The sequence below is a fragment of the Geotrypetes seraphini genome, chromosome 6, assembly GCF_902459505.1.
Source record: "Geotrypetes seraphini chromosome 6, aGeoSer1.1, whole genome shotgun sequence".
In the NCBI taxonomy this organism is placed as follows: domain Eukaryota; kingdom Metazoa; phylum Chordata; class Amphibia; order Gymnophiona; family Dermophiidae; genus Geotrypetes; species Geotrypetes seraphini.
Window position 1 is genome coordinate 143,681,835 of NC_047089.1, and position 27,518 is coordinate 143,709,352.

The window sequence follows — 27,518 nt, forward strand, 5'->3', positions numbered from 1 at the left end:
GGCTTAAAGGGAAGAAGAGACGACAGGGCATGGAGGGAAGGAGGAAGGTATGCCAGATCAAGGGAAAAGGAAGGGGGAGATTTCAGAGCATGGAGGGGGAGGGACAGATGGAAGAAAAGGAAAGGAGAGAGATGCCGGGAATCAGGGAAGGGATGATGCAAGACTGTGAGGTGGGAAGGAAAGAAAGGAGAAGAGAGAGATGCCAGAGCATAGGGGAGGGGGTGGTGACAGAGAAAGAAAAACGGAGAGGTGACAGAGTTGAAATCAATCATCTACAAAGGAGAGAAGAGGCACGAGATAGATAGTTTATGGAAGGAGCATAGAAAGAGGGAAGATGCCATATGGAAGAAAGAGAGAGAGAGGGTGCACACTGGATAGAAAGAGCACAGAGGGCAGTGAATGGAAGGGGCGAGATAGAGGGTGAACAGTAGATGGAAGGGGTAGAGAGAGGGAAACAGACACTGAATGGAAGTGTGGGGGAGAGGAAGGACAGTTGCTGAATGGAAGTGTGAGGGAAAGGGGGAGCAGATGCTGGAAGGAAGTGGGGAGGAGAAAAAAAAAAGGGCACATGCATGATTGAGGGAAGAGGATAGAGTTAGTTACTGGAAGGAGTGAGGGAAAGAGGTGGCAAGCTATAGGTAGACACAGTGAAAGAGGGAAATTGAGGACTGAATAGTAAAAAAGAATTTAGACAAAGGCAGAAAATAAATTGAGAAGGAAGACTAGGGAAGAACAGGAGGAATGGAGCGGAGAGAGAGATGCCAGAGAAGGGGGGGAGACAGATACCAGACCAATGGGGTGAAAGGAGAGATGGAAGGGGGAGGCATACAGTTTCTGGAAGGGGCATAGAAGGAGAGAAGATGCCATATAGGGGCAGAGAGATAGCAGACAGTGGATGGAAGGAAGAGAGTAACAAGAAGATGAGGAAAGCAGAAACCAGAGAAGACAAAGGTAGAACAAAAATTTTCTATTTATTTATTGCTTTAGGAGACATGTGTCACTGTTTCTGTGGTATTGCATTGTATGCAGAGTCCAGCTTCTTGCTGGTTCAATTTAACCTTTGTCTATGTATTTCTATTTTATTCCCCCTTTTACAAAACTGTGGAGCGATTTTTAGCGCCAGCCGTGGTGGTAGCAGCTCTGATGCTCAGAATTCTATGAGAGTCAGAGCTGTTACCACCGTGGCTAAAATCCACACTACAGTTTTGTAAAAGGGGGAGGGGTAAGTTTGTGATTACTTATTCCATACTAGGCGAAGGTGTTTTCTGTGTTCTGTGTATTCAAAAGGCATGGTTTTCTGTTAGGATTGACTGCAGGATTGATCTGTATTAGTCTGGCTTGTTTAGTTTTACAATGGGTGTATTGCTGTTGTATTTCTCACTGCAGTATGTAAGATGCTGCCTTTTCCTAGGTACTCATATGTGACGTATGGCTTGTTACTAAAAATCATGTTTTTCGTACAGATGGGGGGGGGGGGGAAAAAATGATGGGCCCCGGGTGTCACACATGCTAGATACGCCACTGCTCAGTCTCCACCACTTCTTCCAGGAGACTGTTCCATCTACAACCCTTTCTGTAAAAAAGTATTTCCTTAGATTACTCCTGAGCCTATCACCTCCTAACTTAATCATATGCCCTCTCATTCCAGAGCTTCCTTTCAATTGAAAGAGACTTGACTCATGCACATTTACGCCATGCAGGTATTTAAACTTCTCTATCATATCTCCCCTCTCCCGCCTCTAAACAGTAGTAAAGAATATTGCCCCTTTTTATTCTTTAATAAAAAGATTTAAATATAAAGTCATATGTGTTCGAGGCTTGTGCAAATAAGGACAGTGGGGCGGGGACGGAGATGGAGCCTGTAGAGACAGGTTGGGAACAGGGACAGAGGTTGTGGGGACAAGGCAAGAACAAATTCTGCATTCAATGCAACACTAGAATAAGAGACAACAGTGACATGTGCCCCCCTCCACCCGTATTGTGCAAAATATAAAGATAGCAGGTATAAAATTTCAAAATCTGACCTACTCCATTCACATTACAAATGAACAAAAAATGTAAAATTAGGTGCTACTTTTTTATTGGACTAATGTAATACATTTTCAGTTACCCCAAACCTCCTTCCTCAGATCAGGACAGTATGCTGCTGTTTTGACCTGTGTAAGGAGGTTTTGGCTTCTGAAAGCTACTAAAAAAATGTACTGTTAGTCCAATAAAAAGGTATCACCTAATTTTATAAAAAAAAAAAAAAAAATTAGAGTGGAATAATATGGCTACTACACTACATTATCCAAAATTAAAATAAAATTATTTTTCATACCTTTGTTGTCTGGCCATTTAAGTTTTCTAATCATGTTGGCCCAATCTCTCGTTTCTGCTTTCCTATTTCTTCTCTTAACTATCATGTCAGGGCTTTGTGTCTACTTGTCATTTCTTTCTCCTCCTGTCTTCTACACTTCCTTCACTATATCCATCACTAAATTGTTTTTCCTCTTAATGTTCTTCCAATTATTTTCTCCCTTCATTCATTCTTACTATGCAGTCTTCAATTTCCCTCTTTTTATTCCCTCTTCCTACAGCTTTCCATCTCTTTTCTCTCATCCTGGCCTCCCCACTTCCCTTTTTCTTATTCTCCAGTCTTTCACTAACTCTAACCTCTCCTCCTTTCATCCAGCATGTCCTTCTTTCTCTCTCTTCTATCCAGTGTGTTTCCCCTCTTGCTCCCCACTTCTATCCAGTATCTACCCCTCTCTCTTCCTTCTTCCAAATAGCATGTCCCCTCTCTTTCTGCCTCCATTTCCATCCAGTGTCTCCCCTCTATCCTTTCTGCTCCTCCAACCAACATCTCCCCTTCCATCAAGCATATGTGCTCTTTTTCCTCTTCTGTGCAGCATCTATCCTCTCTCCCCCTTCCATCCAGCATGGCCTTTCTCTAACCTTCCTTCCACCCAGCTTCTCCCTTCTCTTACTTCCATCAAATCTCCCCTCTTTCCCCCTACAACTAGCATAATCTTCCTCTCTCTTTTCCATCCAACATCTCCCTTCTCTCTTCCCTTTCCATCTAGTCACTAGTGTGTGTGTGTCTCTCTCTTCCCCTTCTATTAAGTGTTTCCTCTCTCTCTCTCTCTCTCTTCCTCCTTGCATCCAGTGTCTTCCCAATCTCAGTCTCCTTATATCCATCATCTTTCATCTCACCACCTCCCACTTCCATCCATACATCTTTTCTTTCACCTTCCTTCCATTCAGTATCTTTTCTCTCCTCTCCCCACTTTCTGGACATTGTCTGTTTTTCCCCACCCTTGCTCTCCTTGCACCCCAGAGGCTGCTGCTTTCCAGGACCAAATGCAGAGGTGCATCCTCTATATATGTGGGTGCCAATTGTCACTATCACCCACTGCTCTCCAGAACAGAAAGTGATGCTGGAAGAGGATGGGACCAGCAGAACCAGTAAATATGTATAAAGGCTGAAGCCCTGTGGCTCTCTTATGTTCTTATGCTACTGCTGCTGGTCTTTGGAAGCAGAAGTGGTGGCTGTGGGAACAGAAGGGTGGTAGAGAAAGTGGAATGGCAAAAACCTTTTGTGGGCTGGTGGTTCATAGACTGGTAGTTGGGAAATGCTGATGAAGGGTAATGTTCTTCACTGAAAGGCTTGGGGGCCAGTAGTAGTCCCTATCCACTCTATTTGGCTCCCTGCCTCTTTCTCTCTCTCTCTCTAGTTTTTGCTAGTGGCATTATATCTTACTTGTAAAACACTCCTTTCTAGACAGCCAGCCTTCATTGACAAATTACTTATTCCGCACACCCTCTCTAGAAATCTAAGATCTTCTTCACAAAATTTACTCTTCATTCCCTCCCTCAAGACCTTTCATATGCATCGTACAACTTCATTTGTTGTAACAGCATCACTGATTTGCAACTCTCTACTCCCCAATCTCAGGGAAGAATCAAACATTGATAAATTTAAAGGAGCTCTGAAAAGCTTCTTATATAAAGATGCTTTTGTTCATTGACTTGTAACTTCTCTTATGATCCTATAATGGGAGTCCTGAACAGCCTTTTTCCCTCCCTTTTGTATTACCCATAATTCTGTTCTTCTCTAATTATATTGTAGTTCTCCCCCCAGGCCTTTTGCCTCTGGTTTGTTTGTTTTTTATGTCTTTGTCTTAGTATTTGCTAAATATTTTAAATTTGTATCTCCTCCTTATTTTTAAATTATATTGTATCTTACATCGCTTAGAATGCTGATAGGCGATTACTCATATTTTTAATAAACCTTGAAACCTTCTGTTTTCTTCCTGCACCATTCAGCTTTCTATAACTTTGAGCCATGTGTTGCCTAAATTCATTCACTATTCCCATAATCAATAAAAAAGGAGGGGTATTACCTTGAAACAGGACACTCAAGCCCAGATTCTATAAAGTCCACCTAAAGTTAGGTATCGATATGAGCACTAATTCTATACAAATTTGGCATCCATTTTAGAATCATGCTTAGCGTCAGCATCCTAAAATTTAGGCATTCACAATTTATGCCAGGATTTTCTATGCCTAACTCAAAAACATGCCCATGATCCGCCCCTAACCATGCCCACTTTTAGTGTAGGAGCTTTGGGCTAGATGCCTACTTTTTATAGAGTCAAGTTTTTTGAGTTAGGCACCTAACTTTCAATAAAGTCCAATTAAAGCTGATTGTGAGGTATTGAGTGCCAGTAAAGGCACTGATTAAAGGCTATTGCTCATTACATTATGTGCAGATATCAGTGACTAAGTTTAAGTGGACTTTATAGAATCAGGGCCTCAGTGCACAAAGGTTGTCTATATTCGACACTTCAAGGCATAAAGTTTGACAGAGCAGCAAAGGAAACAGATTACCATGGCCCGCTGGAACAATTTGGCTTTCTTTTCACTCATCCAGTCATCTGAATGAGCTCTAGAGTACCGTATTTTCGCGGATATAACGCGCACCCGTGTAAAACGCGCACACGGGTATAGCGCGCGGGGAACACAAATCTATGTAAAAAAAATTTAATATAGCGCGCACACGCGTATACCGCGCATGCTAAAACCTCTCCCGCCTACTCCGAACCGACATCCTCCCCCCCGCTAGCTTACCCGTGTTTACAACTTTTTTTTTTTCAATCCGATCCGGCATCCCCCTACGAACCGGCATCCTCCCCCCCGCTAGCTTACCCGCGTTTACAACTTTTTTTTTTCAATCCGATCCGGCATCCCCCTACGAACCGGCATCCTCCCCCCCCCGCTCACGTCACACACCCCTCCCCCGCGATCCTACATTCCCCCCCCCCAGCACCGCAAAACATGTCTCGGAGAGAGCGAGACCAGAAGGCTTTGAGCATGCGCAAATGCTCAAAGCCTAGTCCAGCCCGGCGCAGGAAGAAGGAGGATCTCTCCTGCACCGCACCGCCCAGCTCAGCCCAGCCCAAACCAACCCAAACCAACGAGGGAGGATCTTCGGGCACTGGCACTGGCACATCCTGTGCATTGGTGCTGGTGCCGGTGCCCAATCGGGTAAGGCATGTTTTGCGGTGCTGGGGGGGGATGTAGGATAGCGGGGGAGGGGTGAGCGGGGGGGGGGGAGGATACCGGTTCGTAGGAGGGATGCCGATCGGATTGAAAAAAAAAAGTTGTATACCGCGCTCACGCATATAACGCGCGAGGGGTATGCGCGGTACGTAAAAACGCGTATAACGCGCGCGTTATATCCGCGAAAATACGGTAACTATCATGCTCATCAGTACTTCAGTATTTCTTTGTGCCAGACTATGTTCATTGTGACTTTGATGATAGGTATTCAGTTTCTTCTATTCTCCTGAGCATTTTAGAAAGGCCTACTTACATATCATCAGTGATGAGTTTTGGTCTTCTGCAGTCTGAGTGCCCTTTAGAGAAAGGCAGCAACAGTTGCCTCTGGAATGGCTGCTTGTTGCAGAGAAGAAAATTATCTGAACTGCTGTGGACTGTCTTCTATATAAAAAAAAAAAAAAGCAATGAAGATTTGAGAAACTGATCATTTAGTTGGGAAATCAGTCAGCTCCTGTTTGTGAAACTGTGATGAGACTGAGGGAAGAGGGGGCAGGACCAGGAATGCAGGCCAAGTACTGTCCTCAAAAAGACCAAAAATGGCATTTAAATTGTAAATAGTAACGTGTACAACAGGTAATAATTGCTTATTGTCATGTGCTGACACATATAGGTGACAACTTTAAAAAGTTGTTTTTTTTTTCTGCATGTAAAACCCAGAGTCAGTGCAAGAGTATTGAGTGCCCTAGGTGAACCTTGAGTTTTATGTCTTCCTCAATTAATTTTCAGCTTGTTGGCTCCCCCTCCAAGATTATGATAAACTCTACAATTATCACAGGTATAGTACCAACATTTCAAAATGAGTGGGAACACCGAGCACAAAACCAACTATCCCTCCCTGGACACAATGAAGGAGCTTTCTCAATATTAGGGGTGCTCAGCACCCAATGGCACCCACAGAGCTGGCCCTGATAACAATCATGATCATCCTGCAATCCTATAAAAATGCAAAAATGGACATAATCCTTTTAAATATTAAACTTTATTAACAGGTAAAAGAATGTGGTAATGGTTCTTTGAGTTTTTGTGGCATTCAGGACTTACTGTTTGCTTTGACTGTAGCTGTTTTTGTTGACCCCATAGAAGATGTTTCGTGGGAACTCATGGCAGCCATTTTTGTTTCCAGTTCTGCACGGGGCAGGAGCATAGGTAGATTGCTCCTGCCCTACTACACCGCTAGACCACCAGGCTTTAAAAAGTAAGTACAGTGGATAGGTCCGGGAGGCAGGGGTAGGTCATAGTTGGCCCTAAAGTTATTTGCAATTTTTCCATATTCGCGGACCAGCTCTGCCCCTAACCCCTGCGAATATGGAGGGAGACATGCATTTCATAAAATATGTGGGTAAATGCAGTGAGGATAACTTTTTAAGGGAGTGCCTAGTATAAGCAGGCAAGTAGGCACCTCCTGAGATAATATTTTATAGACACAAAGATGTATTTGTGCCTCTATGAAACACTAATGTGTCTGACATTTAGGCACAGACTTATGTCCATACCTATATTTAAGTACATGCATAAATTAGCCCACTAGTGAACTCTGCCCCTGTACATGCCTTTTCAGCAAAGTATAAACCGTTATGTCAATGTGTATATCCTTATGTCAGAATTTTATACGAGCCAGTTAAACATTTACATGGTGTTCTGAAAAATCAGGACTCCTTACATAGTTTCAGAATACTATGCAACTGTTTAAACATTTACTATGACCTTTGAAAATACATTAGTGTAATGTTTTTTTCTTAGTTAATTCATAATTTGTGTTCATTGTGTCTTCCTTAAACCTTGACACATTCACAGAGTTTTCAACACCACTGAGCTTCTGGATCAATGAATTCTGGGATTTCCTTAACTAAGAGCATAACTGTTTTGCATGTTTGATGCACTGGAACTCCATCCTGTTGAAAAATAAAGTCCTCAGAAATGTCTTGTATTTCAGGTAGAGGTTTCTACTACAGTAGGATTTTATGGCTTGGGGGCCTCCTAAGGGAGGCATTCCTCCAGCTGGACATTCAACTGAACGGCACAGAAGAGGGGGGGGGGGGCATTGGGGTAGAGTTAGGGATGCGGGGTGGGAGGCCTGAGCCTTGGGAGGTTTTGGGGGTTGAGTTCAGGGGAGTGGTGGCAGGAGGGAGTGGGCATCCCTCCTGCCTGGCTTGACTTGGGGGGTCAGTTGCTCAGGGGCAGAAGGAAGTGGGCATCCCTCCTGCCCAGCTTGCCTCGGCGGGGAGGGGGAGGTTCTAAATCAGGAGGGAGTGGGCATCATGCCTGGCTTACTTTGGGAGGGGGTCCTAGGGCAGGAGGGCATGGGCATCCCTCCTGCCCGGCTTACTTCACGGGTGACAGTTTGTGGGTTCCATCAGGAGGGAGTGGGCATCCCTCCTGCTGGCCGAGTTCACACGGGGGTTAGGGGTTCCCTGCTGCAGTCGCCAGCTGATTGCGGCAGAAGGATTCCCTTGCCACGACCAGCTGAAGGCAAGGGATCAGGTGCGATTTGGGCCAGTTAGGCGAGTTGGGCGTCTGTCCCTTAGGGTAGATGCGACTCTGTATAGGATGCCGGTGTGTGATTCTCAGCTGCTTTTTAGGCAACTGCAGAAACCGGTGTCTTATACAGAATTTCCCCCTTACAATCTCTGAGATATTCTGTTATGGACTTTTTTTTTCTCTCTCTCGGTAGAAATCCTTGGTAAAAGTCCTTTCACAGCTTTACTCTCTCTGGGTCCTCCTCCAGAGGGAAGTTGCACTGTAAGTCTCTTTAGTCAAGTGTTCTCTAACCCTTATATTACAAGTTCTTAGTAGGCATTTCCTTCCCTTTTGGGAACTTACCCTGTAACTGCTGAAGTTCCTTATACTTACTGATCTTCAGGGACCCTCCTTTGTCCCCTCTTGGTCCTTCCAGCTTGTTCTTTCAGTATTTCACTCCTTTTTCCCTTGGGAAGACATGGTGGTGGCTGGTTCCCTATTCCAGCTTTCACTTGTGATAAGTGAGTTTTGTTGCTGCACTCCATTCCTTTTCTATCAAGGTCAGGCTTCTCCAAGTTCAGTCTTTGAGAGCCGCAAGGAAACCAGGTTTTCAGGCTACCTTTAATGAATGTGCATAAGAGAGATCTGCATACATGAGATATAGTGGGCATGCAAATAATTCTTATACATATTCATTAGGGATATCCTGAAGACCCAGTCTACTTGCAGCCCTCAAAGCTTGAACTTGGACAAGCCAGGTCCATGTCCAGTGGCTTTGTTAGTCAAAGACCCTCTTCCCTTAGTGACAATGACATAGGGAAGCAAGAGACAAAGAGAAAGAAAACTCTCACGCTTGGTATTTATGTTACCCAATTTCTCCTCCAATGGCTGACTCCAGGTTGAAGGGCCATCATTTGTTCCACAATGGTTAAGGCAAAAAAAAAAAAAAAAGTCAAGCTACATTATCCTGTTAGAGAACCTAGAGATCTCTGCAAGTCCTTATGGGAGCAGAACCTTATGGTCTCCACACTTATTACAGTTCTAATGGTGAAGCACTGAACCCAAACAAATGACACACAGCCTGTGGACATCATTACTGATCTTTCTCTTGAAAGTTGGACTGTATCTACAGCTTGGTTCTGCCAGTGCAGCAGTAATAACAAAAACAGTATATTTTTTTTAAAGTAAGAAAATAAAAAAATTTAGCTAAAAATAATGGGGTTGATATTTAAAATGATTTAACCAGGAAGGAGAGGCTCCTGTCCAGTTAAATCATGCTGGATGGTCCTAGAGCAGATATTCAGTGGCACTTAATTGGATAATGCTACTATTACTACTATTCATCATTTTTATAGCGCTGAAAGGTATACGCAGCGCTGTACATTTGACATGTAATGCTCTGAAGAGCTTACAATCTAATTTGGACAGACATGACATATAGGAGCTGGGGAGTTTCTTGCAAAGAGAATGATAGGATGGGCAAAGATAATTTTACGGTGATTGGGACTTAGGAGTTGAAAGCAGCCTCAAAAAAGTAAGCTTTTAGCTTGGATTTAAATACTGCTAGAGAAAGAGCCTGACACAATGACTCAGGCAGTCTGTTCCATACGGCATAGCAAGATAGAAGGGATGTAATCTGGAGTTGGCAGTGGAAGAGAAGGGTACGGATAGGTAAACTTGCCCAATGAATGGAGTTCCCCCGGTGGGGTGGTGGGGGGGGGAGGGAGAGTATTGGGGAGATTAGTGAGGGCAGAAATTGAGGGTCTGTAGAGTGAATGCACTTTTAGGTCAGTAAGAAGAGTTTGAATTGTATTCGGAAATAGATGCTGCTGAATATCTGTTCTGTCCACTGTAGTACTATCCAATAAGTGCCAGAGCTGTCTGGAGGTAGTGTCAGGGCAGACATGGAAGTTATCCAGGCACCGAAGGTATTCAGTGCTGGTGTGCCGAAAGGTAACCAGGTATGTTGCATTGCGTTTAGGGCCAGATTCTACATATGGTGCCTATGTTAGGCATTTCTAGGTGCCCTGATCGCGGACACCTGATGACACCTAAATATAATCTACGTGACACGCAAATTATGTTAATGGACTTTAATGGCATGGTAATTGACCATGCCATTGAAGGTAATTGCCATAAATTTTTAAAAATTAACTAATTAAAAGTTCAATGTGGAAATTATAGTGGTGCTTAGTGACGCCTACAGTAAGTTGAGGTGCCCTGAAAAGTAAGCATGGTTAGAGGCAGGGAATAAGCATGGTAAACATAGGTGGCCCTAGGTGTATGAGATAGGCTCCAGTAAATTAGACCCAGAAACCTGGCCTAATGTACTATCGCCTACCTCAATGGCGCCTAGCGATGCTTGTCCACTTAGGCGTAGCTAGGCATGATTCTACAAGCATTGCCTAGCGATTGATTGACAATTGTGCAGAATGGTGCCTACAATGTAGGCATGCTTAGGCACCATATTAGGCACACTTAGGCATGTATAGGCACACTTAGGCACTGGGGGGTGTTTTATCCATGTTTCTTGGTTAAAACATAAAATCACTATTAAAGGCATTTCTTTGAAACTTATTCATAAGATCAGGATTCTCGGAGTTATTTTTGATGAAAAATTAACTTACCACGATCATATTAATCATGTCGTGAAATCTACTTTTTATAGTCTCCGTCAAATTCGCTCAATGAAAAAATTTCTATGCCCCAAATCCTTGAATATACTGATACACTCCTTAGTTATTTCAAAGATTGATTATTGTAATGCCCTATTTAAAGGAATAGCCCAAAAAGAAATCAAATGCTTACAAATTATACAAAATGCCTCGAAAACGCTAAGAAATTCGATCACGTTACACCTTTGCTTGAGAAAGCACATTGACTACCGGTCAACTATCGACTAATGTACAAATTAAGTTTGCTCACTCTCAAATCTATAATTTTCAAAACCCCATTTATTTATAAACTTTTAATCCCCTATAATACTTCGAGAGTACTATGGTCAACTGAACAACATTTGTTGGTTGTTCCTTCGTTAAAAGTTATTGGTACACGACGTCATTCTATTTTTTCAGTTACGGCTCCTCTAGCCTGGAACGCCCTGCCAATTTATTTAAGAGAAGAAAGAATTCTAGACAAATTTAAGAGCAAACTTAAGGGATTCCTTTTTAAAGACGCTTTTAGTGATTAATTGAATTTTTTCATTTTTACATTTTATATTAAATCTCTTCCCCTTTTCCCAATGTTATTTTACCTTAATTGTTTCTTTTATATTGAATTGTATTTCTTCCCATAACTTTACCTTTCTTTGATCATATATGTTAAATAGTTTTGTTGCTTATGTTTAGTCATGTTATTTTATATTTTGTACTTTTATGATATTTTAACATGTTTAATATTAATTTTTATTAGTTATGTATGTTCACCCTAACTTTGTAATTTTTAGCTGTACATCGCTTAGAATCTGGAGTGGGCGATTAATCAAATCTTATAATAAACTTGGAAACTTGGAACTTGGAATCAGAAGCTCCAATTATAAATAATAAGAACTACAGTAAATCATGTGCATTAATATGATATTTACTTAGGGTCACCAAATTTCCTCTTAAAAAAATAGGACACCTGGCCCAGCCCCGTCCCACTCCGCCCTCACATGAACTGTGTGTCTCCTTCCCCAAACTCAGGGCCATTCTAGGAGTCACTTTAGACAAGCATCTCACACTGGAGAAACACTCTGACCTAGTATTTAAGAAAAGTATCTCGGTGCTTTGGAAACTCCACACCATAAAAAAGTACTTTGATGACGCCTCTTTTTGTCTGTTGGTACAATCTTCTATTCTGAGTGCTCTGGATTACTGTAACATCATATACCTAGGCGCCTACAAGAAAATCTCCAGGAAGTTGAGGTTGGTCCAAAATACGGCCGTCCGTCTCATCTTTGGCTTGAAGAAATGGGAACACATCACACCTTTCTACCACAAATTGCACTGGCTGCCATTTGAATCCAGAATGCTATTTAAGTTCTCATGCATATGCTACAAAACATTATTTGGTATGTCACCGGATTATCTTTACCCTCACTTCAACCTGAGTTACAACAATAAGAGCTCACGCAGAATACATCTGTTTCCTTTTCCCGCACTAAAATCATGTCATCTTAAAAGATTCTTCGAAAGAACTTTCTCTTTTCAGGTGGCTAAACTAAATTCATGGCTCGCCCAAATTGTGCTTGATGCCTCTTCATATCTCAATTTTAGAAAGCAGATTAAAACTCAACTATTCAACAGACTGAATCCTTAACTTACTTCATTACTATCTCCTCTCATTCTTTTAAGATTGTTGCTCCCTCCTTATGGCTTGTATGTATTATTTTTTTCCTTCACTTAAATGGTAGACACATAACTAGTTTGACTTCTATGATTGCATTGTTCATATCTGTCCTGTTTAGATTCTACCCTCTGTATATGCATCCCTAATCCCCCCAGGTTCAGCACCTGTCCTTGATGTCCCCGCCTCTCCTTCTATCTATCTTTCCCCCATCTATTCCCTTTCTCCCCCTATATACCCTTCATCCCAGAACAAGCATTTCTCTCTCTTTTTCTCTTCATTTTAGATTTATCATCTTTCCTGCTCATCTCATCTCTCTCTCTCTCTTCTCTCTGTTTCTCCACCTCCTCTAACCCAACATCTCTCTTGCTCTCTTCCTCTCTCCGCGACTTCAGGATTTCCCACACTTCCCCAACACCAGGATGAGGAAAGATGGAAGTGCACCGAGGACACGGACCTGTGGCTAGAGAGACAAGAGAAGATAGAGAAGACAGCAATCGTTGTGGGGGACTCCATCATCCAACACGTCGACAGCCACATAGCAGGAGGAAGAGTGGATTGGCTGGTGACCTGCCTACCAGGAGCCAAGGTGAAGGATATAGTGAGCTGCATCGACAGGATCATCGACAGTGGAAGGGGTAAATACAGCAGTGGTGATCCACGTTGGGACAAACAACATGGGCAACAGAAACTACAGCAGGGAAACACTGAAAGACTAGTTTCGGATGCTAGGAAGGAAGCTGAAGATGAGAACGCTGAGGGTAGTGTTCTCAGAGATCTTGCCAGTACCCAGGGCTGACAAGAAGAGGCAGACAGAACTTGTCACCAACCGGCTCAGGACAATGGGCCCTGAGCGGCTGGGACACGGGAGTTGTGCTCTTGTGAGCCGCGGTGAGCTGCACAAGGAAAATAACAGCGGAAGAAAAACACTGCCACACCAGGTAAGGGTAGTTACTTAAATAAAAATCAGGGTTTATTCTTGCACTGGAATTAAACATAAACCTTGTCAGGATATTTCTGCGATTAGCCCATAGTCCCAAAATAGTAAAAAGAAAAAAACATCAAACAGCAAACTGTCCCCAAAATGGAAATGTTCAAAAGTTCAAGCCTTTCCAAAACTCAGGCTATTAGCTTCAGCCCATACTTATTGCTCAGCAATGAAAAACAAAATATTCCAAACACCAACAGTCTTTGCATTGCCTACCACAGCACTAGTCAGAGCTACGGCTGTGACTTACCTAGCTGCTAGAATACTGGGCAGGTAGTGCACTTCACGTGGTGATATACTGCCAAACAGGCCCACTATCCCACCACAAAATACGTGAGGCGAACCCCCACTACCTGGGCTGGTAACAGTCCTTTCTCATGTAAGAGAAACACACAAAAAAAAACTTTCCCAAAAGTCTTTTCAATTCTTCTGGAGCTCTGGGTTTCTAAAGCTCCTACAGGGCATAACATAACCATGGAAGTCCTTCATTCAATAAGGTCACAGCTACTCACATTTATTCCACGAGCGGCTTGCCTTCCAAGAAGCAAACTTCCATTGGCAGGATCTCACTCACTGGAGCAGCAGATGAATCCAGGTCAATTTCCATGGCCTGAGGTTCTTCATTCTCCTTCAAAGAAGATTCTTCACCGGCTTCCATCAGCTCCATACATTCAAGTGGAGAACTGCCATCAGGATCTCCCAGCCCTGAGTTCTCCTGCCTGTCCTGTGCCTCTCCTCCTTTTAACTGACTTCCCAGGAGCTTTCCTCTCTGGGCAACTAGTTTGCAGCCCCGCCCCCAACCCTCAGGTGGGAGGAATTTCCTATCAGCAACCCTGGGCCTGAGAGGGGGATGGGCGCTCTGCACTCGTGCTCTCTGACTCCCTCTAGAGAGCAAGGGAGGAATAGCATCAGGAGAATCAAAAAAAGGTTTATTGGTAACACTGGGGAAAGGGTTGGCCTTTAAACTGGGCTCTGCGCTCGGGACACACCTAGCAGGCATAGGCTGCGTACCACAAACTGCAAGCAGTCAATTTATGGATGAGATGCTGGTGTGAGGAAGAAGGATTCCACATTGTGTGCAACTGGAGGATGTTCTGGGGGAGGAGCAAGTTATACAGGAAGGATGGACTTCATCTCAATAGAGATGGAATGAGGCTACTTGCAAGCAACATCAAGCAAGAAATTGAAAAGTTTTTAAACTTAGAAGAGTGGGAAAGCCGACAGTCAATCAAGAGTCGGTTCGGGAAACGGTATACCCAGAGGATACCATGGAAGAAGATTGCAGGGAAGACTCACCGGAACATAGGCAAGATAGAAATCCCAACGAGTTGAATGGGATGGAAGCGTGGGAGATAGAAGGAGGAAGGAAGTGCAAGAAAGTAACAGGCCGCAAACTTAAGTGTATGTACACAAACACAAGGAGCCTAAGGAATAAATGGGGGAATTGGAAGCTATGTCTCAAAAAGATAACCAAGACATCATTGGCATCACGGAGACAGGGTGGAACGAGGACAATGTCTGGGACACTGCTACCGGGATACAAGCTATACGGCAGAGACAGAATAGGACAAAAAGGAGGGAGGGGTATTGCCCTATACATAAAAGAGGGAATTGAGTCTACCAGAGAGAACACACCAGAAATGAACAATAAAATAGAGTCTCTATGGGCCAAAATACCGGGAACAAATGGATGGATACGAAGATCAGCACCTACTAACGACCTCCAGAGCAGTTCGAAGAGACTGATGGAGAAATGATGGAAGAGATTAAACTTGAATGCAAGGGAGGCAACACGATTATCATGGGTGACTTCAATTATCCGGGGATAGATTGGACACCTAGGCAACTCCAGCTGCAGTAGGGAGACCAAGTTCTTTTCAAGCTGTAGGCGACTGCTTCCTGGAACAACTTGTCAAGCAAAATACGAGAGGAAACACAATTCTGGACTTAATTCTAAATGGATTACAAGGACCAGCCCAAGATGTAGAAGTAGAAGGGACACTGGGAAATAGTGATCACAACATTATCCACTTCAACCTAGACAAAGGAACAAAAAATCGATGCAGAATGACTGCCACAGCACTGAACTTCCGAAAAGGGAACTACGAAGGGATGAGAGTCATTGTGAGGAAGAAGATTAGGAAGAGGATAAGCACTGTAAATACGCTATAGCAAGCATGGTCCCTTTTTAAGGACACAGTCACTGAGGCGCAGAATCTATGTATACCGTATATCAACAAGGGTTCCAAGAGGAAAATGAATAAGGAACCGGCGTGGCCGCAAAATGGCAAATGAGGTTCAACGTGGATAAGTGCAAGGTGATGCATATCGGTAATGAAAATCATATGCACGAATACAGGATGTTCGGTGCTATACTCTGAGAAAGCTCCCAGGAAAGAGACTTGGTAGTACTTGTACATAAGTCAATGAAACCGTCTGCTCAGTGTGCGGCCGCTGCAAAAAAGGCCAACAGAATGCTAGGAATGATTAAGAAGGGGATCACAAACAGATCTGAAGTTATCATGCTGCTGTACCGAGCCATGGTAAGCCCCCACCTGGAATACTGCGTCCAACACTGGTCGCAGTACATGAAAAGGACATAGGATTACTTGAAAGGGTCCAGAGAAGAGCGTTAAAAATGGTTAAGGGATTGGAGGAGTTGCTGTACAATGAGAGGCTAGAGAAACTGGGCCTCTTCTCCCTTAAAAAGAAGAAACTGAAAAGGGACATGATCGAAACATTCAAGATATTGAAGGGAATTGACTTAGTAGAGAAAGAGAGATTGTTCACCCTCTTCAAGATGAAGAGAACGAGAGGGCACTTGCTAAAGTTAAAAGGGGATACATTCCGTACAAATGTCAGGAAGTTTTTCTTCATCCAGAGAATGGTAGAAATCTGAAATGTTCTTCCAGAGGCTGTTATAGGGGAAATCACCCTTCAGGGATTTAAGAAAAGGTTAGATAAGTTCCCCCTTGGCCAGAACATACGCAGGCAAAGATAGACTCAAATAGGGCACTGGTCTTTATCTAAGGGCCGCCGCGTGAGCAGACTGCTGGGCATGATGGACTGCTGGTCTGACCCAGCAACGGCAATTCTTATGTTCTTATGTTCTCTCTCCAGGCCATCTCCTTCCCTTCCTGCCCTGCAGATTAGCATCCTCCATCTATGCCCCTCCTCCCCAAGTTTGATAACTCTCCCTATTCCTTTCCCCTGCCCTTTATTTTTTTTTTTCACCACCCACATGTTGGCAGCACAGCATTACGAACTGGCAGCTCCTACTGGCATTGGGCTTTCGTCTCTGCCGGCTCTTGCCTACTTCCTGTTGCTGCAAAGACAGGACCCAGCAGAGAAGAAGGCCCAATGCCGACAGAGCTTCTGCTGGAGGGGAAGGAATTCCCTTGATGCTGTCCTCAGAGAATCTCTTCTGTGCAAATTTGCCACGACACCACAGTCCTCCCACTGCCCCACTCCCGGTGAAAACCCAGACAAAAAGGGCCCAGAGGAAAAGCCGCCAGATGCTTGATGGACCTCCAAAAAGGAGGACGTCTGGGGAAATCTGGACATATGGTAACCCTATATTTACTCTAGTTGTGTACTTTTGTAAGTTAGCCTGATAATCAAAAATGCAATTTCAGTTTCTTAGCACTGGACTTGCCATCTCTGCTCCACTAGGCATTTTACCCAGAAACAGAAAACAGTATTTTAGTCCCCACTTGGTTAGATACAGTTTGCTTGCATACAATAATTCTAACCCTTAGCCAAGTCGCTTCATAAAATAAAGCATAAATTATAGATATAACGTGCAGTAATTTGATATATAAAATTGCATTCCAATTATGGAATCCTGAGTGGATTCTGCTAGCATTTAGTAGTATAACAGAACAATAATTCCAAAATTATATATATATGTTTACAAGATGTAAAACAATAAAACAAACTTACATTTAGGACTACATTATCGGGCTGTGACTGACTTTCTGTCTTATGTTTGCTGCAGGAAGAATTATTGCCATTTGATCTGCTGGAAGAGGTTAACCCATCACTGCAGTATTTGTGTTTTAGTGCATCAGATAGTGATGAGATGGGTGACAAAATCATTTTCTCATTTTTAAGAATTGATAATGCCAAACTGCAGACAAAAATTATAGAAAAGACATGTCACAATGATACATTTAACAAAGGTATACTTTCCAAACCCAGTCTATGTCAGCCCCATGCCTGAAATTTATTCCCATGATGTAGCCCAATCACAAACACAGTGACTTAGTAATGTGCTTCAGGAGGCTTCCTTAAGCATCTTGAAGCTTTTCTTCAATTATTTTATGAAACGAGAGAAGGTTGCATCTCATGAAGCACAGTCCCTTAAAGAAAAACCTCTAGCACATTACTGACCTGCAGTTGTAGGTGGCATGGTTTCTGAAATCTGTTCTATGTGACTTTCTAAAAGCCTGTGTCACTACTTCTTTTATCATTCTCTTCCCTGTTATAAAGAAGTATACTGTATATATCATTTCTGTCCCTGCATCTACTAGAAGATAGTTTCTATGTGAGAATTCATAGGAAGTAAGGGCAGCCGATAGGAGATGTGAGGCCAGGTGCAGAGATTCCCTGTGGTATTTTATTGGTATAAATATTTGCATAGGTTGGTAGGGATTAAAAAGTGGGGCCTACTACAAAAGACACAGCTCATGCATAGGGCTGGCCTTCTCTTCAGAACTCAGTGTTTCCTTCCTTTATAAGGGTAAAGGGTCATAGATTTGATATATCGCCTTCCTGTGATACAGTCAGAAGTTTACATTTATTATATCAGGGGCATAGTCATGGGAGGGCCTTGGGAGTCTGGCCCTCTCCCATTTTGGGCTCAGGACCCCTCCGGAACTGCAGCATTCCTATAAATGGTTGGGAGGGATGCCGAAGTTCTGCCAGCCAGTTCCCAGTCTGCTCCTCTCCTCTTGGCTCTGCTTCTTTAATGTAGAATTCAGAATCAGTGGTGTGCCTCCAGCCACCAGTGAGATACCTTATGCATGCTCAGTTTGCAAGCAAAATACCAACTATAGACTTGAGGGCTTTTGTAGTGATGTACAGTTAGGTACAGTAGGTTTTCAGGTGTTCCTGGAGGGCTCAAAATACAAAAAAGGGTGTTAAGGTATAATTTGTACCTGGGTCCCTTTATGTGAAGTTCACTACACTGACTACTAAGCTGTCCCTCTGCTGGGATGTCTGTGTAGCCACTTTACTATGAATTTGATATATATCCCTATGACTTGTTTTTTTTTTTTTTTACAAAAAGGTTTTATTTATAATTCAAAAATTTTTGATTTAATATATTTATTGAATTTAAATAATACAAAGACCACCCGTAAGCACCCCCTTCCAACAAAAGTATAACAAATGGCAAATTGGGAATACAAGGTTAAATTCAAAATTATATAGCATTTAAATTACAATAGTCATCTAAAAGAGCCTAAACCCTCTGAAAACATTGAGGCTTACACCATCTAACAGCAGCGGCCTCCTCAGATTCCAGACCACCATGCTGGATAAGAGAATGCAATACTATTTTTTGACATATTTCCTTTATATTCAAGATATTTTGGGATGTTAAGGTAATAGCCCTAAGAAAGAAAATTCTTTCAAAAATATAAATACCAATACTTTAGCCTACAATAATGGTAGGAACCAAACAGGAAATTAAAACAACTATACAGAAGAAAAAGAAAAAAATATCACTTTTAAGCAGTTACACTGATCCTATCAACAGCTAAATAAGGGACTAATTCCTTCCCTCCTTTTACTAAGCTGCGATAGGGCGCTGGTCTTTGACCAGAGGGCCGCCGCATGAGCGGACTGCTGGGCACGATGGACCATCGGTCTGACCCAGCAGCGGCAATTCTTATGTACTGTGGACCGGAGTGCTTAATGCTTCAAAAGTATAGAATTCCTCTTTGAATCGGAGCAGCATTGGAGCACTTAGTACCGCTACTGTGGCTTAGTAAAAGAGGGCCTAAGAGAGGATTAACTTCTCCTGCACATATCTCTTTAGCCAACAAAAATTCTAAGAGTTGTTTATGGTCAAAAAACCAAACAGCTCTTCCCATCGCATGTCAAAAAATATCGACAAGGAAATTTTAGCAAAAAAAGCCCCACCCAGAGAAAGTACCCTTGATTTTAACCCCCCCAAATTCTCTCCTCTTGGATTGGGTATTTCTAGATAAGTCAGGAAATATACAGAGAGGTGACTCTACAAACTACTCAACTCTAAAGTAAAGTCTTAATATAATATTTCGGACAGGTTCCAGTGTGAACATAATCAGCAAAGTTAATCTTCTGGTTATAGGTTCCAAGGAAGATTCCAAAAACTCATCCAAGTTTTAAAAGTCCTAAAACGTTAAGCAACTAATGATAAACAACATGATATATTGCATGACTCTCAGTCAGGATCCCGTCCTCTTTTTAGTACAGAGACGGTAATAGCATCATTATTGGGTGCTCTCGTTTTGATCTAGTGGATCATGCTATTCTTTTGTCCTGTTTAGATGCCATCGGTATTGCTGGTTTGGTTCTTAGTTGGATTCAGGGTTTTTTTTACCTCTCATTCTGATCAGGTCAATTTGAATAATCAATCTTCATAGGTTTGGACTACTCCGTGCGGGGTACGTCAGAGTTCCCTGTTATCGCCACTTTTGTTTAACATTTATTTTTTTGGTGAAACGTTTGGCATCAATAGGAGTGAAATGTTATAGCTATGCCGATGATATTGCTGTTCTTGTTTTGCAATTTTATCTTAGTAGCACTTTTGATCTAGTGCAGTGGTTCTCAAACCTGTTCTGGGGGATCCCCAGTCAGTCGAGTTTTCAAGATATCCACAAATAGAGATTTCCATGCACTGCCTCCAATGCATGTAAATCTCTTTCATGAATATTCATTAAGGATCTCCTGAAAATTCAACTGGCTGGAGGTCTCCCCACTGATCTAGTGGATCATGCTATTCTTTTGTCTTGTTTAGATGTCATCGGTATTGATGGTTTGGTTCTTAGTTGGTTTCAGGATTTTTTTTAACCTCTCATTCTGATCAGGTCAGTTTGAATAATCAATCTTCATATGTTTGGACCATATTGAAAATGCCCCTCCATGTGTAGTATTTCTATCATAGATACCATGCTATTGTGATGGCACAGTCCCTCATAGGATCATATTAATTCAACAGGCTGTCTTCTTATGAATAGCATGATGCTTCAGTGATTCACTGTTTTCTCCTTTAGGGACCTATCAGAAAGATATTGGTTATTTGGGAAAAATGTTGAAGGTTTTTGGGGGCCTGACTTAGTACTGAGCACAGCCTCACAATGATAGAGAAATTAGGATTTTGATGCCAGACTGAAGGAGGAATGTATAAACCTGTAAGGCAGCTTGACCCTAGCAGTAAAACTATAAGTTTACTGTTAGGGGTTAGCCAGAGCAATTATGAACCTGGGTACCAGATGGAACAGAAGTAGTCATCTGACAGGGCAGGAGTGATTGAAAACTGCCTTGTTCCGTCTGCTAGACCACTCTGTATGGGCCCTAGACACCCATGCTCAAATGCTGGTTGTCAAGTCTCTTCCATGCCAACCATATACAATACACTGTAGATAGCCAAACATGTTGGGGGTGATATATGTTTATAAGCGACACCTCGTATTGCTGACAGTAGTCAACTTACCAGCCAAGATGTTTTCCCCTCCCCCCTAAGTTGCACAGCACCCACACTCGCAGTGCCTAACTCTCATCTCAGCTCTCACCATTGATTTTAATATCAATATTTTCTTAAATACTAGAATCACAACCTTTACCTTTTCTTCCACTACAACATCTCCCTTTTCCCTCCACCAACAATCCAGCATCTTTCCTTCCCCTTCCTCTCTCTCTGTATCTAGCATCTTCTCATTTTCCCTTCCACTTACTGGGCACAATGTGCCACTATCCTCCTCCTTCTGGAGGTTAAAAGCAAAGTGGTATGAAACCTAGAACAGGCCCTTACTTACATGCCATCATATCCCACCCTCCTCCAATGCAAGGCTTCCTCTTTGGTGACCGGGGCAGCATGTGACAATACCTGATTGCAGCCTGGTTCTTTAACTTGTCCACACTTTATACAGATAAGTTTTAACATTACATTGCCATATGTATAGTCAATTTATCTGTTCAGAGGACTGGGAAATTCAAATAAAGCAATTATGGAGCCAGAGCTTGATACTGACCACATAAGTTCATTTGAAAATTAATACTTATGACTTTGAAGCAAAACTATACAGAGTCAATATTCAAAGCAATTTTGGTGGGCAGGAAAGGTTCCTGCTTGCTTAAATTGTGCTCAGCAGGCTGGTTGTAAATATTCAGCAGCACTTAACTGGGCAGTACGACTAAATATCACCACTACCTGGCTAGTTTAAAACTGGGCAGGAAAGGGGCATCCCAGAGGCGGAGTCAAAGAGGAGTTGGGAGCTATGTGGGTGCCAAGAATATTCAGTGCTGGGGCCTGCATAGCTGAGAAGCCAAACAGGACTGCATAAATGGCATTTCTAGCTTTGGTCCCTAAGTTATAAAGGTGTCGGTGCTGAATATCAGCTGCCAACTACACAGTTGTCAGTGGTGGCAGGAAGCTCATTGTCCCTCCCTCCCACTTGGACCTGTATAAGGGAAGACTACACATCCCCCTCCTGTCCCCTCAGCAACTTCCAAATCCCCTCCAGCAGCTCCAGCAGCCCGCCTCCCCCAGGCCTACACATTATCCCTGGTGGTCTAGTGGTCCATGAGGCAGGAGTGAATCACACTTGCTCCTGCCCCTTATAGTTTCTCAATGAAAATGGCTGCTGTGATCTCTGCTGGGGCTTGTGGTGGGAGTAAAGTTTAGATGGTGCTGAGGGGTGAATGTGTGGTCTCCACTTATATGGGTCCTGACCAATATTCAGTCGAGACCTATAGTATTCAAGACCTAGCTGAATATTGGCCAGGACCCACATAAGTCCCAGTGGCTATCCTCAGTCTGGTCAGATCCTGATATTCAATGCTGGTGCCTGGACATGGCCCAGCTTTGAATATTGGGGCCTAATTCTGCTCATCACTGCCAGTATTTAAAACTGCTAATTGCCTCCAACTGAATACTGACTAGTACATGTTCCTAAAGTGAAATAAGATCACCTGACATGTATGCTAGTAATGTTATAGAAATAATAAGTAGTAGTAGGCATTTTTGGGTCAGGAAAGAAATATTTTTATAGCTGCAGTACTGATTTACATATGAAGAATTAAGTATAATTTGTCTTCCTCTAGACCAGTGGTCTCAAACTCATGGCCTGGGGGCCACATGTGGCCCGCCAGGTACTATTTTGAGGCCCACGGTATGTTTATCATAATCACAAAAGTAAAATAAAACAGTTTCTTGATCATATGTCTCTTTAGCTATAAATAACAATATTATTATTAAGACTTAGCCAAAAGGAAAGATTTATACTATAAAGAGTTTTACCTCATGCAAAATTGTCATTTCTTTAATAAGACATTAATTGTTTTTTTCTGAGGCCCTCCAAGTACCTACAAATCCAAAATGTGGCCCTGCAAAGGGTTTGAGTTTGAGACCACTGCTCTAGACTGCCACAAAGAAGCAGTTGTGAGACAATCAGAAGATGAGTGAATTTGGCAAACGTCTTGTCTGGCAAAATTATAAAACTATACAATATAGTGCATACTAGAGCATAAATATGGATCAAATAATGGGTCTGGATAAAAATCTGCTTTTCCCAAAATTGAGAATATATAGCAGTTGTACAACTTCTTTTAAACAAGTGGATGGAAATGCATACTTATTGCAGCTCAGGTCACACAGGCTTGTTGAAGAAATGCAGTTAGTAGGAACAGAGCATCGTACAGAACTTTCTTTTCCCACAGGATTTTTCTTATTATCCTTGCACGCTTCCTCTTTTTCATACTGCATGAAAAGAAAAAATGATTCTACTACACAGTTAGCACAAGTCTCAGGAATTGTATCACCAGAATTTTGTTCTTGTTATTTGTGTTAAAGATTCAGTAGACGACTTTCTAAGTTGTAACTCATTAAAAAGAATGTGCTTTTCTTCAAGTAAAAGTTGAAATTACATAGAAGAAACTAATTTTGATATTAATTAGTATCCTTTCTGTTGACAGCAGGTATCTGTAAAAGGGTTTAAGAGCACACAGAAACAGTGGTGTAACTATGACTCACTTCCTTCCATTGAGTATCAGGCCCGATATAGTCAAAATGTAGACTTTCAATCTTTAACAAAAAAGAATTATATATATGAAGCATTAAAATTAAAAGAGCAAAATTAATTTTACAAGTTTTGAAATATTAACAAAATAGATTTCTAAAAATATGTTGGCGCACTTCAGTAAATCTACCTTTCTATCTGTGCCCAGCTTATTGAAGTAGAAGCCGCTAATCTATCAATGTTGGAGTGGGGCAGGGAGTCATATATATTCAGGCCCGGATTCTGCAAAGAGTGCCTTGATCGGCAACTGCCTCCAAAAGCGGTGTCGAAGGTGTGTCAATCACCATTTACAGAATCACGGCTTATGTCCAACATAGGTGCTAGTAATGTAGGCCAGGATTTTAAAGACCTACATTACCGGCACCTATGTTACACATTAATTGCTTCTACAGTAGCGCCTAATGGTGCCTAAGGTCACTTCAAGCTGAAACCCCGCCTACTGTGACCTTATACGCCATTAGGCGCCTCTGTAGACACAGTTCTAGTGCTCTTTCGGTAGACGCCTGTGGGCACCTACATTGTTTATAATGAGTATTTAATTAGTTTTAAATGATGTGGCCAATTGCCATGCCAATTAAAACCAATTACATCAATTAAGTTAGTTGGCAGTGTGGCGCATACCGCCATCTAACTTATGGCACTATTTCAAGAATCCTGGCCTTAGAGGCCTCTATTTTTTTGTCCTAGAATTGTTTGTGGGTGTATGAGGAGACAGAGGAGGGGTATGCCATGAATACACACACTTTCACTGTGTGAATACTGGCAAATTTTCAAGATAAAGTTATGTACATAATTTCATTTTGAAAATCATCCTAGGGAATTTGTATACACATAATTACACCTATACTTTGGCATTCACTCATATAATCCCTCTTCTCCTTATTTGATTCCATGTATAGTTCAAACTTCGCTTGCTGATTTACAAGTGCATTCATTCTGTAGCTCCTCAGGATCTCTCCTGCTTTTTATCACTCTGTACACCCCTGCTAGAGAACACTATTCTTTAGGTAATTCACTTGTCTCTACTCTTCTTCTCTCCAGCCAACTCCAAACCCTGTTTATTCCATCTGTTGCACTGTACACCTGGGAATAGACTTCTTAAGTCAGTACGCCATGCTCTATCTGTGGTTCTGTTGAATTCCAGGTGAACAATCCACCTTTTATGAGGCTGCATTTAACTCTTGATTCCTAATTCATCTGTTTAATACCCATGTTATTTTAATCATTCCAATAATAAATGAAATCCTCTAATTTCTTATTTTTCCTGTTGTCTGTTTTGGATAGATTGTATGCTCTGTAGCGCAGGGACTGTCTCTAACATGTTTACTCAACACTGCAGCAGGGTACTCTTGCACAGCCAAATCAGATAACAAAATCTTAGCCTGTGACTTAAGCAAGGAGTTATAGTAATCAATATTCCTTATTATTGGAGAATAGATTAACATTCTTAGGGACCTTTTTATAAAGCTACAGTAGCGATGCTGCTGAGGTAAATGCACCAAAGCCCATTCAATTCCTATAGGCTTGGGTGCATTTACTGCTGCAGCATCACTTTAATGGCTTTGTAAAAGAGGCCCTTAGAGCTTTACTAGAAAATAAAGACTTAACTGAGCTGATCATATGCTGTTTAAAGAAACAGTCTTAGATATATAAGATATATGCTGTCATCAAGTATTATTCCCAGAATTTTTAAAGATGATATCCATAAAACTGAGGAACCAGACATAAGTATAGGTGAAGTTAGAGTGTATGATTCAAGCTTATTAAGTATCATTCTTTTAGTTTTCCTAGATTTAGTTTCATTTTTGTGATGAGACATCCATTTTGCAATACTGTTAAGTTTGTCATTAATAGAGGCAATCCTAAGGTTGTCAAAAAGGTTTCTGGGTCAGCTATATGTAGCGTATGAACTGCTGCCTATGCGTCCCTGCTACGAGAGCCGCTGAAGGCAGAAGGAAAGTAACTGGGAACACCCCCCTCCCTCATTGACCCGGAAGGCTTTCTTTTGACGCCAGCTCTAACAGCCCTCTGGGTCAGCTTTGGTGAAGGGGGGCGGGCAGGTGGGAAGGAAGGATCCCCGGCAGTGGCTTGACAGGAGGGTGTCAGTTTGAAAGTGGCCCCCACAATATTAGGTGGTAGGGGTTAAGTGAAAGGCGTACTGACAAACGCCAGGTCCCAGGTTCAGTTCCCTCACAGATGACTCACCAGGAAGTAGAATAATAGACACAACCAGAGGTGATTGCATAAAGAATATATTATAGAAATAGTCTTACAGAAAAGTAATATTTATAAGCATTACAATTAAGCAGAGAGCATTACACTTAAGCAGAGAGCAAGCAGTCTCACTGCCTTACAGAGGTCAGAGGCAGAGAGGGACATAGAAGCTTGTAGTTCTAGGAAGCTTCGTGTTAGATAAATAAAGGGAAGGATAGACAGAGAGAGGGAGAGCCAAGACAGAACCAGAGTGCCGAGCAAAGAGCCAAGAGATAGCTCCATAGAAAAAGAGAGAGCTAGCTTGATAGAGCAAAGAGCAGGCTTTTATACCTTGGAATCTTATTCTGAATAGAGAAAATATTGTATCTCCCAGTATCTTTCTGTTTAGAATTTGTAAACTGTTTGAGACAATGGTTAATTTAATTAACAAAGGAGGGTGAGAAACCTGATGGGATTAAGTCTCTGGCTTGATCTGTGCACCCTTGTCCTAAGCACCCTCTTAATCAGACATTAACACCTTTTAGCTAGCCCTGATTCAATCAGGGCTACTTGAAACTTAAAATATATCAATCAGGGCTACTTAAAACAGTTTCCCTGCACTAAGGGTCTATCTGCCTTCCCATGCCAGGGTCAGATTGATATAATCTCCCAGAGGCCTCTAGGCTGACAGAGGGTTGAGACAGGAAGGAGGGATCCCCGGCAGCGGCTTCAACAGGAGGGTAGAGGGTAGGAAGGAGGGATCACCACCGGCGACTTTGACAGGAGAGTAGAGGGCAGGAAGGAGGGATCCTCGGTGATGACTTTGGCGTATGGGCAGGCAATATCCTCAGTGGCGGCCAGTGCCATGTACTCCCAACAAGTGGTTCATGTACCCCTAAGGGTACGCATACTGTGTATTGAAAAACACTGGTTTATAGCTTTTGACAGCTATCTCATGGTCATCTGCTGACTTTCCCTTGGTTTCTTTCTTTATTTTCCATAGCGCTACTCCTGGTGTTCTTTCTTTGTAGGTCAGCCAAAGAATAGAAAAACTGTTGTACTTAGCCAAAAAAAGAAATACTTCAGTTGATATTCAGTGCTATTTAACTGTCCAGAAATGGCACAGTCTGGTTAATAGTGCTTAACTAGTTAAATATAAATATTCAGTGCAAGATAACTAATTGTCTCTGCTGAATATTGCAGTTAGCAGCTAAAGGTTAACCTCAAAGTTCTATAAACAGTGCTACAAACTGTGCGCACAATTTTGGCCATGTACCCAAATTGTGCATGCAATTTAATTGAATAACAGGCTCATTAGCAATGATAATTGGCTTTTTAACAAGTTATTATTGGTGCTAACTAAAATCAATTACCAGTTATGGTGTAAATTTAGGCATGGGATCCACGCCTACATTTTACATGCAAGTCAAGGGGGTATGGCAATGGGCATGTCATGGGCAGTTCATGGGCGGATTAGGGGTGTTAAAAGTAAAGTTATACATGTAATTATACAATAAAGGCATCCATGACTGCTTTTAATAAACTACTTAAATAGTGCTGCCAGTTTTTTTAGCCAGTTTTTTTAGAGCACTCTGTTTTTTTCCTACAAGAAAGTGGGTTTTTAGTTGTGCTCTTTTTTCTGGCAACATCAGCCAGTGATAGTT

General features: G+C 42.2%; 1 protein-coding gene across 1 annotated transcript in view; it reads right to left on the reverse strand.

Annotated features, from left to right (window-relative positions):
• AFF3 (AF4/FMR2 family member 3) overlaps positions 1–27,518 on the reverse strand; it is a 568,800-nt gene that overhangs the window by 98,448 nt on the left and 442,834 nt on the right. The window contains exons 12-14 of the mRNA XM_033950007.1: positions 23,218–23,342; positions 17,318–17,504; positions 5,858–5,985 (exon numbers count right to left, since the gene is read on the reverse strand). Of these exons, the coding sequence (XP_033805898.1) occupies positions 5,858–5,985; positions 17,318–17,504; positions 23,218–23,342 (440 nt within the window). The remainder of the gene's footprint in view (positions 1–5,857; positions 5,986–17,317; positions 17,505–23,217; positions 23,343–27,518) is intronic.